Source organism: Solea solea, chromosome 18, assembly GCF_958295425.1.
Source record: "Solea solea chromosome 18, fSolSol10.1, whole genome shotgun sequence".
Taxonomy (NCBI): Eukaryota; Metazoa; Chordata; class Actinopteri; order Pleuronectiformes; family Soleidae; genus Solea; species Solea solea.
The window spans coordinates 23,493,538-23,506,932 of record NC_081151.1 but is presented as its reverse complement, the minus strand read 5'-3'; the positions used below and the strand labels follow the sequence as shown (position 1 = coordinate 23,506,932).

Below are 13,395 nucleotides of genomic sequence, written 5' to 3'. Positions count from 1 at the left end.
CTCTCACAGCTCTTTACTCCCCCCCACTCCCTCCCTCCTTCCTCCTCTCATGTTGCCACCAGTAGTGTTTTGCTGCTGCTGGTAATGGGATTCAAAGGCCTGGATCACCCATCAGACCAAATCAATAGGCCTTTCATTGGCCGCCATCTCTCAGTGCCTTACAAAGAGCAGCCTGTGTGTGTGTGTGTGTGTGTGTGTGTGTGTGTCTCTCCACAATAAACACTGACCTTGTTGGGACCAAACTCTGATCCTAATGTGGTAAAATGGAATGTTTTAAAGGTCCTGGTTGAGGTTAGAGGTCAAGGCTTGAACGTGAGGTTAGGATTAGGTTTGGTTATGGTTAAGGCCGTAACTTGCCCCCCCCACACCCCCTACACCCCACACACAATGAATGGAAGTCTATGCAAAGTCCTGACAAGGATAGATGAACCAATTTGTGTGTGTTTGTGTGTGAGAGTGTAAGCGTCCTCTTGCCTCACTGATCTCCCCGGGGTTCCGGAAAGACCTGTGCTTATTTGCTCCACGCGTCCTAAAACACACACACACACACACACACACACACCAGCTGGACCAAATATTCAGCTGGGAAAGCACATCCACTCCGCCCACTGCTGCCCTGGAGCTGTGTGTTTTTGCGTGTGTGTTTACGTGTTTGTGTGTGTGTGACAAAAAGCAATATATATATATATATATATATATGTAGAGAGAGAGAGAGAGAGAGTAGGAAAGGGAATGAGTTTGTGTGAGTGTGTGTGAGACAAAGAAATAGAAAATCACAAACAAGAGAGTGAGTGAGGTAGAGGGAGAAAATTAAACATAGACAAAGTGTGTTCCCTGAACACGACATTCATATAAATCACTGTGCATGACTGCAGCGAGACTAAAGGACGTTATATTTGTGTGGTTCCTGTTGTCAAGAGAGAGAGGAAAAACATCAACGTATCGATCCAAATAACGAGAATCATATGTGTTTGTGTCTCACACACACAAAGGTGGATTAATCCCCGGCAGAAAATAGTCCCCTGCAAATTCACCAGTTCCTCCTCATTGATAAAAATGCCACTGAGCAGCAGCTTTGGCAAAAAAACAACTCAAATATATTTGTGACATTTTAAAAGTTCCACATCTTTGGGGGGGGGGGCATAAAGAAGAAGATTAAGACGAGGAAGTGAAGACACTACCGAGGCTACATCCACACTGACGAGGCTTCTGGAGCATTGTCCTTTTCTTTTAAATTGTGGTCAATTCTGCACCTGCATCAAGGCTGCCGTGCACATTAAGACAAAAGTCAAAAAACTCGTCAGAACTAGCGTTCAGGAGAATTCGCACAAGTTTGGTATCGTTTCAGTTCTCAGTTCCCAGAGTGAAAAATATCTCAAAACTTTCTCCTTGTGTTTTCAGGTATAAAACCAATATGTTACTTTGGGAAAACGATGATTTTGTTGTTTGTACAGTGTTCAAGCTTCATGTCCTCTACTCCATTTTTTGGGTGTATTTCTTTTGGCAGTGTCACAGTGCCACATACAGGGCTGGTATGTGTACTACAGTGTCAAGAGTCTGTCGTGTTTACAGAAAACTTCGTACAAGGAGAGTTGAGTTTTTTTGTGGGCAGGAAAGCTGGAGTCGCGAAATGGGGGTGGGGGGGGGTGGATACAACTAAGCGGATATTTCACCGACTGACCGGAGAACAAGAAGAGAACACTGGATTTGCAAGAGTAAAGACACCGGGCGCTGTAACGTTGTATCAGTGTTGGACGTTTGGTTCCGCTCGTGCCAAATTCTGCTGAATTGAAGTGCCGTGGTGTGTCGTCTGGATAAAATAGAACTATTATCTCTATTCTCTGCGTAAGTGACGTAGTCAGTGGAAGTCGACACATTAACTAAAGTGGATGCAAATCACTTCTTGTGCCGCAACAGAGAAGGAACACGCGGGGTTACTCTGGGTTTCACCTCGTCTCACGTCTCATAACAGAAGCCTCAGCTCTGATGTTTTCTTCAGACAAACAAACAGCGACAGAGAAAAGAATCCGTCAGTGCGGCTGCACGTTATCTCTGATACGCAGATTAAATGCTCGTCTCCACACGGTTGTATGGATGTAGTCGTACTTTGAAAACTCAGACAGACATAAAAGGTCAGGTTAAGTCCCTTCCTGTTTCTTATCTGCACTGACTCTGAGTCAGGACGCGACAGAAAGTCAAAGTCAAGCGTCCCGACCTCAACCCCAGCCTCGACATGAGACGCAGGACATGTACACCCCCGTCTGTCCCTGTGTCCTGTCCTCTCTCTGTGTTGACTGCAGTGAAGAGACACATTACTGTCTGATTCACAGAAACCTGGCTCTGCTGCAGTCATCAAACAAATATCCACACAAATACTCACTAATAACTACAAAGTGCAAGTGTGACTATCGACGCAGCCACACACACACACACACACACACAGTCAGTTAGCGAGCGCGCTATCAACAGTGCAGCAGTTCAAAGTCCTATTAGCGATGCTTTTTCATCCTCTCCCTGCTTTATTTAACGAGACGCGCCAATTAAGAGCCGGCAATTCTAATTGAAGCTAACCGCCGCTAACGTTAGCGCTGCTGGCACCCACAACAAAGTCGACGCACGACACGTGTAAACAAACCCCAAAAACAAACACACACACACACACATATACACACACAGCTGAAATAAATAACGAGATAAGACAAGTTAGCGTGTGTGTGTGTGTGTGAGAGGGAGATGCTGTTCTGCAGGGACAGATATGTTGATTTAGAAATCTGTCTAGGAACATGCAAATGTATGCAAATGGAACCTGTGTGTGTGTGTGTGTGTGTGCGTGCAGCTAGGAGACATGTCTACTGTTGTGTGTATGCATTTACATTGCACGCTTATATGCTAATACTTCGGTTTGTTTCTCCCTCTCTCCCCGTGTGTGTGTGTGTGTGTGTGTGTGTGTGTGCGTGTGTGTAAATTAGAAAAACACATTGCCTTTTTTTTTTTAATCTGTTTGGTAAAAACAACAAAACGAACACAGTGAGATTGAAGGAGACATAAAAAGAGACAAAGAGGCAGGAAAAGGGAGAAAGGAAAGGGCAGATGGTGCGTGTGTGTGTGTGTGTGTGTGTGTGTGTAAGAAAACAAAGAGCTGCAGGTGAAAACAAATTGGAACAAAAAGAGAGGAACGTGGATAAAGGCGGTGAGGATGAAATGAGAGTCTGTTCCGTGTTGTTTATTTTCCCGTCGCTCACATCGTCCCTCTGCACTTTACAGGCGACGCCAAACTCCTGATCTTATGACCTCCAGCAGATCCCTCCCTCGTGTCAAACGGTGGAAATAGAGATGCACTGATCCTTTTTTTGATTTAGAGATTATTTTTTTATTATTATTATTTTAAAAGAAAGCAGCCTTTTAAAGCAGACAAGGCGACGTGTATCATGCGACCTGAACTTGTGTTTTTAAAATGGCTTGTTGTGGCTCGCTGGTAAATACATTTTCACCGTGTCAAATCTGACACTGAGTCATCTCGACATATAATACAATATAATACTTGACAGTGTCTGAGTTAAAAGCTGCGTACGCTGCTCTCCAAAGGTCATTGATGAAGTTGTTGACGTGTAAACACAGTGATGTACAACTACAAACACAGTGTACAGTGTTTCGGCTGAAAGAAGCTGAAGTCAGGGAGACTTTAGAGTCGTTTAATGTCGCCTGAAAAGAACACTTTCAGGAAGAAGCTAAAGTTTGGACAGAAAGTCAGTTTTCATATTCTACATTCTCTGCTCTGCTGCCTGTAGTGGTGCGGTTTTATTATTGTGTGTGTTCTTGTATTCTCCACCTCCTTAGGTCCTTTTGTCATAAACACTGACCTTGTCAGGACCAGTTGTCCTCATGGAGACCAAAACCTGGTCCTAATGAGGCAGAACCTCATTTCTGAGAAACGGGTTATAGGTTTAGGACTAAGATTTGAAAGGTTTCAAACCTGTGTGTGTGCGCGTGTACCTGTTATTCCTTATGTTGTAGGGACCTTAATCTGTTTACACTGTCACATGATGGGGACAAAAATCAAGTAATTGACTTAAGTTTAAGGCGATGACCTGTTTTAAAATTAGGCTGAGGTCAGGATTAGGATTAGGTCAATAGTAATGATGGTTAAGGTGAATGAATGTAAGTCAATGTAATGTCCTCTGAAGTCATAGAAACCAGCGCGTGTGTGTGTGGGTGTGTGTGTCACATTTATATGCATGTATGTAAATGAAAACATGCAAATTTGGGATCATAAACCCATGTGTGAATTGTGTGTGTGTGTGTGTGTGTGGTTAGGTTACTGAAGTTGTGCATTTTATGTGTTACTTTTTTGAACATTAAAGAGTTTTCTTTCATCAGATTGAGGTAAAAAGAAAAGACAAATCAGCATCAGTCCCAGAAAAACCTGTGATCCACAGTGGAAACACAAACCACATCAAACCGTAACCATGGCAAAGTAAAAAAGCACCAGTGCCCGTTTGTGTGACCGTGATGATGAGCTGTTGATCAGCTGATCATCAGCTGTTGATCAGCTGTTTCACGTCAGGTGAGTGTGAAGAGAGAACGAGCAGCAGGTTGTGTTTTCAGCTCGTCTCAAAGCACCGGCTCCTTTTCTGACACTTCATTCACACAGAGTGGCACCATGCTGAGTCTCTGCTGCTGGAGCCACTGTGTGTGTGTGTGTGTGTGTGTGTGTGTGTGTGCGTGTGTGTGTGTGCGTGCAGCAGCAGAGCGTGTCCTCGCAGATGCAGGGATAAAAACACAGCGTGTGAGTGTGCGTGTTTGTGCTCTGACCAGGTGTGTGTCCAGGTAAACCCTCAGGCTGTCCAGCTCCTGTCTGGGCTGCGTCCAGTTCTCCGTGCTGTCCAGCGCCTCCTGCAGCCACGAGATGAAGCCGTCCAACTGCTGCACGAAACACTGGGGACAAACACAGAGAGAGGGAGAGAGAGATTTAAAACAGTCATAACATGAAAAAAAAACTGTGAGGTTCTGTCCAGAATCTGCTGGACCCACATCAACACAACACTCAACAAAAACACTGCAGCAGAGAGGGACGGAGGGATGAGAGGATGAGGACCAGAAGAGAAGATACTCTGGAAAAAAGAAGAGAGAGATAAAGAGAAGACAGGCAGGTGAGGGGAGGAAACAAGAGGAGAGGAGAGGAGAGGAGAGAAATTCAAGGACAGAAAGAGAAGAAAGAGCTGCCGGATGTAACAGGTAAACACAGATTAGGATTAAAAACACAGACAGAGGGAGGAGTGAGGAGTGAAAATGGTGAAATGAAGAAAAGAGCGAGAACAGAGTGAGAGTGTGGAGGGCGAGAATGAAACGAGAAGAGACTGAGAAGTGGATGAAATGAAAATGAGAGGTAGTTACGGCACGAAAATGATGCGGCGAGGACGCTTGAAACAAACAATTTAGAGAGAAGAAAGAAAAACACAGTGCTGGAAAAAAGAAAAGTGGAGGAAAACAAGAAAAATCAACAGGGGTGGAAAAAGAAGAACAGGAAAAAGAAGTGAAAATGAAAGAGATAACACACACACACACACAGGTGGACTGATGAAGAGAGGGGAAAACAACATAGGGAGGAGAAGAAGAAGAAGAGAAGCAGCGTTCGTTGCCTGGTGGAGAGTTACTGCCATCTACTGGCCAACATGAGGATTCATGAAGAGACTGAAGAATTAAAACATGAAACTGAATTAAGAATAAATGAAATAAATAGAATTATTTAAAAATATTTTCCCTGAATTTATTTCTTCTCTTTATTTTTTCGCGGAGTAAAATGTAAAGAAAGAACGGGAGGAGAACGAGTCGAAGTCGTATCTGATCCAGTACAGATCTGTGCCGTTTGAATCCACTTCACTGCTGAAGAGGATTCACAAGCAGTCACAACAGACGTGAAGAGTTTAAACCTCCGCTCTGAAGAGAGGAGCACGAGACGAGGAGACGCACAGTTCACGTTTCAATGCATTTTCACGCACACCAAACGAGACGAGGGAGCTTCAGTCAGAGACGTCAGGATCACTAACTTTCTCACTGTGTCAAAATAAAAGCACAGGAACGTGTGCTTTTATTTTGTGTGAGTCACGACACAAAGAGGAAAAACGTGAAAAAACTGAAACTGTCGGTTGTTTTCTCCATTTGTCAAGTTTTAATGATTTCTTCGTTATGTGGAGCAAAGAAACCAGAAAATATTCACATTTAAGAAGCTGAAAAATCACAGATGAATAAAAAAAAACACTTAAACAAACTCATCGATTACATGTGGATTTATTTAATTAAACCCTGTGAGGGCACAGTGTGTGTATCTGTAGTGTTTGATCATGAATGAATTCATTTCTACAAATGTTGTTGTTTTCTTTACTGTGAACGTGTGATGAAGAAAAGTGAAGATCTTTTGTTTGTGGACAGCGTTTTGACTCAGACGTGTGTAATTTTTCTGTTTAAAATGTTTTTTCTGTCCATAAAGATGTTATTAATGGATTATTTAATTAACAAACAACTATTTTGAATACGTTTGAGTGTTTCTGGGATTCTCTTCAGCCTCTTAAATATGAGTACGTTCTGGTCTCTTTGCTCGTGTTAGATCCTTGGTTTGTTGGAGAACATTTTCGTCATTTTACGGACACCACATGACGCAGTTTAACATAATCAAATAATCCACAGATTGATGGATTATGAAACAATTTTCACTATATATAATAAAATGTCACAAATGCGATACTTAAAATATTGTAACATTACAAAAACATGTTACTCTTCATTAATATTTTAGAGCGAACAACAAGAATGGTGAGTAAAAATCGTGACATCCTGGAATGACTGAAAAGATGCAGCTCCCCCTTGTGGCACTTTTAAATAAATCACGAAATGTTGCATTTTTTAACGTAGCGTAGAAACCGTGACCACGATAATTTCACGTGACTATGGGCTGTCAGCTAAATGTCCGATAGTCATCGTAGGATGAATAGTTTGCATTTAAACAACATTTATTCAAGCAAATGAATATTTTTAATGACGCACCAGGTTAGAGATTCATAAGTTCTGCGAAAATCTCTTTCATAACCAGGCAAAAAATTAATTATCTTGATTTATTGAAACAAAAATTGAGTCGAATCATTTCAGGTAATCGGCCGTAATTGTCTCACGTTTCAGAGGACGGTTAACTGCGTCTTCAGGTGGACGGCTGCAGGCAGAGACGAGCGCCCACAACACACAAACACACACAGAGGTCGACGTGAGGCTGCAGACTGAATCTTATATGGAAACAAACCAGCGAGATAAACACACACACACACACACACTGAGGAAATGGAGAAGTCATTTACATAAAACTGAGGATGTTCACTAACGTGACGCCTGAAATTCATTGTTTCCAGTCCGACCTCAAACATCCGCCGCTGAATAACAAGTGTAACACAGACAATTCTCATATTCTCAGCATCCAGTTTGGTTTCCATATCTGTATCTGAGAGGGATTCAGAAAAACTAATGACAGAGCAGAGGAGGAGGAGGAGGAGGAGGAGGAGGAGGAGGAAGAGGACGGTGTGAAGGTAAATGTGATGGAAATGACTGGAGTCTGTGTTTTCACCTCGTCTACAAATCACTGCATCGAATCTGTGCGAGTCTGTCCTCGTGTGTGAAGACGAGTTTCTGTGATGATACCAGTGTGTGTGTGTGTGTGTGAGACACAAACCTTGACCGATTGAGCGTCAGTATGTTAATTACAACCATGACCCTAAACAAATATATACATATATAAATATATATATTGATATGATTCTGTCAATCTCTGCTGCTGCTGCTGCTGCTCGTTACGAAGGAGAGATGGAAATCAAAAGTATTGATGGGATCACAGGAGAGGAAGGAAGGATAAGAGGAAGCGAGTAAGGGAGAGGAAGGAGGAGAGGAAAGAGGAAATGAAGAAAGAAAGGAAGGAAAAGGAAAGAGGGGATCAGGCAGAGTGAAAGTAAAGGAAACAGAGAGAAGATAAGACCAGAAGTTCATAGATTTGATGGACCAGCATGCACTGGGGCTGCTTACAGCTGCTTTCATGACTGTAATCCACTGAGGCTCCTGGGAAACATGGCGGCGGCCTGCTGGGAGCTGAGAACTCCGCCCAAATCGCCGTTTGCTGAAATAATCACTGTTCAGACAACGCTGAGCGACGTGGACTCAAACTCCCAGCATGCCGAGCTCGTCCTCCGCCATTACATTTCTGTGCGTCCGCGGCACGAGACGAGGATGGAACACGAGGACAACAGGAGCGAGAGAGAGACACTATGCTCACCCTCATGTTCATAATCCCACCATTTCATTGAAACTCAAGCCCAGATTACATTAGATTACTAAACTCAACATTAATATTTATTGCTAATAAATGTGGATTAGAAAACTGCGAAGAGGTTTTTTTTTAAATTATTTTACAGCTCACAGGATAAAATGTTGTGATGTCATCATTAACAGTTCTCAAGTTTTTCAAATTAAAAGCACAGCAGTAACACTCACTGATAAACTTTTAATGTGAGGCTCAGCTGCAAAGGAAGCAGGGGAAGCTCGCACGCACCACAGTTTGAGAACCCGGGATTTATGTGATATTTAAGGTTTAGAGGAATTGTACCAAATGTGGAAATGCATGTTTATTATTAATAATGATCTTGATTTACATTTTACAATATAAATGACTAATAAAGGACTCTCTTATCTTATCTTATGTTGAATTTCCTCAGATGAAAACCGGTGACTCACAGTTTAGATTAACTTCACAAACTCTCTCCTCCTCTCCTCACTCACTCACTCACTCAGTGTTTGCTTTACCTTTACCTCCTCTTCAACCTGTTTATCTATAGAAACAACAAAAGAAAATAAATAAATAAACACACACCCTCCTCCGTCTCTCTCTCTCTTATTTTCCTCTCGTCTCTCGTGTCGGTTGGTGGCCCCGCCCTCCCGCCGGGCCAATCAGACGAGTGTTGATGTGAGTCTGTTGTCTGTCTGTCCCCCACTGCTCGCAGATAGGCCGACGCGCCGCAGCGCCGGCAAACACAGACACCTCACACTGAGGACGCTGATGCCATACACACACACAATCATGTGATCACATGACCTGCAGGACACTTATCTAACTGTTGGACCCTCTCTCTCTCTCTCTCTCTCTCTCCGTCTTCTCTTTTCTTTTCTGTGGTGCAGCAGCATCATTACAGGAGCGTGTATGTGCGTGTGCGTGTGTGTATATATGTATATTTCCTCATAAGCTTTCACGGAACGAGCCGCACATTTACGTGACGTGGACGCAAACGACGGCCGCTGCGTTACAAAATGAATGAAGAGGCGGTCAAGGTCGAGACAGCAGCGTCTGCGGGGGTCAAAGGGCGAGGATGAAAAAATAAAAAAAACAACAAAGTCTGGAGTAAAATATTCATGTCCAACAGCAGAGACAGCAGGAGGACGGCAACAGAAAGACAAACCATTTCTGTATAATATCTATAGTATATATATATATATATATATATATATATTTATATGAAAGAAACAAGGAATATTTCAGTAAATGTAAGCTTTGTATAAAGAAGTCAGCGGTTTATAACGATGAAACTATGAAGAAAATGTAGGAAAATGTGTTTTATTCACATTTATATGAAAGAAATGTATTGTTATGGGTCAAAAGTCATATAAAATATTATTCCGGCATATATTCATGCTGAAAACCTTTCATCTTGTTGCTTTAGTAAGTAGTAAATGGGTTTTAAAGGGAATTTTGGATCAATAAAATTCAGGGAAACAATCTATCTGATTACACAGATGTAGTTGTTAAAACCATTATGACAAAGAGGTAAATATAGGGGTTTAATATTTTATCCTTTTTTAAAAATTCTGCACCTTATGCATGGAACATGCACTTGTTTTACATAATCTGCTTTTAAATTGAATCCGTTTTCTTTTTATTTGTCTTTTGCTGCTGCCTATTTTACCCAGAACTCCCTTGAAAACGAGGTTTCTTAATCTTAATGGGATTTTCCTGGTTAAATAAAGGTTAAATTAAAATAAACATGACTAATAACTATAAATGAAATGTACGAATCATAATCGCAACCATAAAAAAATCACAAATAATGTCAATATAAATGTTTTTCTTCAGAGAAATAAAGGATTTGATTTGTTTTTATAATATAAATAGTGCCGATATGTTTATGAGAAGCTCATATGGCACGATTTTACGGCCGATTTTTTCTCACCTCAGACTCAAACTCAAGTGAAGTTCAGCAAGTGTTGACACACTTTTACAACTCTGAACTTTTACATTAGCAAATCAAATTGAACAGATACATGGAAATTAATTTGAAAGAGAAAAGAATTTACACTTTAAGATGGAACGGCTCCATCACGAGCAGACAGCGATTGAGTGGAGCAGCCGAATCTACTTTGGCTTCTTCTTCATTTTGTTTCCCCAGCAGAAAAAAATGAACCTGGGAGGAAAATGAAATATCCCACTGACGGCGAACGCAACTGATTTCATCTGCCATAAAAGGGACGAGTTCAGACATGAGATTCTGTTTCTTTCTACTCTGTTCATCTCAACTCTAATCAAATCTACTCAACTCCGACAACAAACACAGCCCTGCACCTCCACCACCCTCTCCTTCCCTCTCCCTCGCTCTCTCAGAGGAGACGAGACTTGGTCGACGGATTATTTTTCTGTTCTGCTCCTGGATTTGATTCATTTCTGCTCCAGCAGTGATCGCTCGTCCCTGGACGGATGATTTCTCTCTCTCTCTCTCTCTCTCTCTCTCTGTCTGTCTGTCTTTCTGTGTGTATTCAGCGGAGACTCTCAGAATGTCATCCTCCACACCGAGACAACTCTTCCACTCCTCTCTTCACTTCCTCAATTAGGCAGCTCATCCATCGCCATGATTACATGCTGCTAATTAAGCAGCTAATCAGCTAATTACCCAGGAGCAGAGAGGAGAGGAGAGAGCGAGTGTGTGTCTGAGTGTGTATAAGAAAGCAGAGCATGACTCCTAATGTGTGTTTTTTTGGACTCAAGTTTTTTCTAAAGTGCATCACTTTTCCTAGATTTACGAACGGTCGCTCACGGTGACTGAAAACCAGCCGGAGCTCTCACTTAAAAACAAAAACATCAAGTTAAAATTAAGTCTGCGATATATTAAGAACATGATCACGTCTTTATCTTAGACATACTTTTCAGACTGGAAAGTGAAGTTTATAAACATCACAATCTCCCATACCAAAGTCCATAGAGAAAATCCGTGATTTTAGCTTGTGGGGACACAGGAGCTGCTGGTCTACTGCTGCCTCATGTGGTCACTTTGTGTCACTGAAGTAAATCTGAAAGTACGATTTTAAATCCTAATCCTAAAATAACACATATGAACTTAGTGATGAAGGCAGCAGTGGATTTTAAAATCACTGATTTTCTCTATGGAATGTGGTGTGGGAGAGTGAGTGGTTTACAAACTAGTCTTCTCGTCCTCCTTTTAAGACTTTGGCCAGTCACGCTGCAGTTTAGGAGAACAACCTCCTAAGTCTAAGACATCTTTAAGAACTTGTTTACGTCTTCTTCTCACTGTGAGACAGACTTTTCCAACAGGAAACTGAAGTTTGTAAACCACTCACTCTCCCACACCAAACCCCATAGAGAAAATCAGTGATTTTAACATCACAGCACACAGGAGTTGTTGATCCACTGCTGCCTCCATCACTAAGTTCAAATGTCTTATTTTGTCAATTTGTTCAGATTTACCTCAGTGACTCAAAGAGACTTTTTAAAGAAACTATTTTTTGTTTGCATTTCTTTGTCCTCTCCTCTGCCGCTGTGGGCAACTGTATTTAATAATGAAGTAGTGGTGGAGGGTTTGACATCAGTATTGGCCTCGACATTCATTATCTATGCATCATTAAAGAAATATCTTTTAAATGATCTCATGATTTGATCAACTTGAGTAAATTAACCTCGGGAAGGGAAAATAAATTTCTCCTCGCTCAGAAAAGACGGAGCTCCGATTCCAGACACGGACTGCTGCTTGTCAAACTGTTCCCAAAATCAACCGCACGACAGCGACGGAGACCGGAGCAGAGCGGGGGACAGCTTCGACATTTCATCCGTCAAATCATCATCATTCTGAATATTAATGCGGGGGAATCTCATTTGACTTCAGGAATATGAAGGACGCGGTTCGATGAGGCGGGACTGACGTCACCCCGCAACATGTCTGGGGTCACTGACCCAGAGTTCCCTCTCACACAGACACGGCCTTTAAATACTCGTAATTATCCTAAAATATTCTGACCATACTGGCTGATAATCTTATTACCGTCCTCGGGCTCTGGACGGATCCGGCCGACACCAGATAAGATGCAAACTTGACCGAACCCAGAGGGAAGCGTGCGACGTCGCAGCATTAAAGTAAAATGTAATGACACCGTAAAGAGATGGAATGAAATAATCTGAAAAGAGTGAAACTATAAAAAAAAATATATTAGAAGCAGCGGAGGTTCTTTACTGCGATAATTAAACGAGCAGCGGGGTGAGGAGAATAAATCCCCAGAGCTATTGACATTTCACCATATTCAATACGACAGATATGACTGATTAGTTCAACGGGGCGGCCTCATCAATAATCCGCCTGCCAATCAAACGTGACCTTTAGAAGTGGGATGATGAATTAACGGAGGCCACGGGACGATCCGATACCAGACCTCCAATCCATCACAGCGGCTGGAGACACGGAGACGAGGGCAAAAGTAAGAAAATAAAGAGTTTAAGTCATTTTGGCTTTCACTTTGTTGTTGGAACTCAAGTTTGCTCTGGTTCGACGCAGAGACATGCTAATACTAATGCTAATGCTAGCTACAGATAAACAAAGAAGTCAGAGAAGCTAGTACGAGGTTCTGACCCTGACGGAACATTTTTAAAAAAAAATGACACTCAGCACCTTAGGTACAAAAAATGTACCGTCCCTATATTGCTATTACACACCATATACATTATTATTATTTTCTTTAAATCACTTTAAGAGGTGAGATCATGATTTAACAAAGGCCATGGGACAATCTGATACTAGACCTCCAGCCCATCACAGCAACTACAGTGACAACGACAAGAAAAACTAGTAAAAGTTGATTGATTTTGATTCAGATTGTTGTCAGAATAGAAATAAAAAATGTTCACATTCAATTTGTTTGGTTTTTTCTCTTTTAAATGACATGAAACCTGATTATTTAAAATAAATTGGTCATATTTAGTGTTCTAACCCTTTATATTCCATTTTTTAAGCAACAAGTAGATGACGATGTCATCGCATATTTTTCTGTCAACAAACTGAACACATTTTCTGCTGATGATGACGACGCTGTTTG

The 13,395-nt window shown here is 41.8% G+C and overlaps 1 protein-coding gene across 3 annotated transcripts in view; it reads right to left on the bottom strand.

Moving 5' to 3' along the window:
- Window positions 1–13,395, bottom strand: part of akap6 (A kinase (PRKA) anchor protein 6) — a 136,914-nt gene that overhangs the window by 93,708 nt on the left and 29,811 nt on the right. For all 3 annotated transcript variants that reach the window (XM_058614780.1, XM_058614778.1, XM_058614779.1), the window contains one exon: window positions 4,813–4,935. In XM_058614780.1, the coding sequence (XP_058470763.1) occupies window positions 4,813–4,935 (123 nt within the window). The remainder of the gene's footprint in view (window positions 1–4,812; window positions 4,936–13,395) is intronic.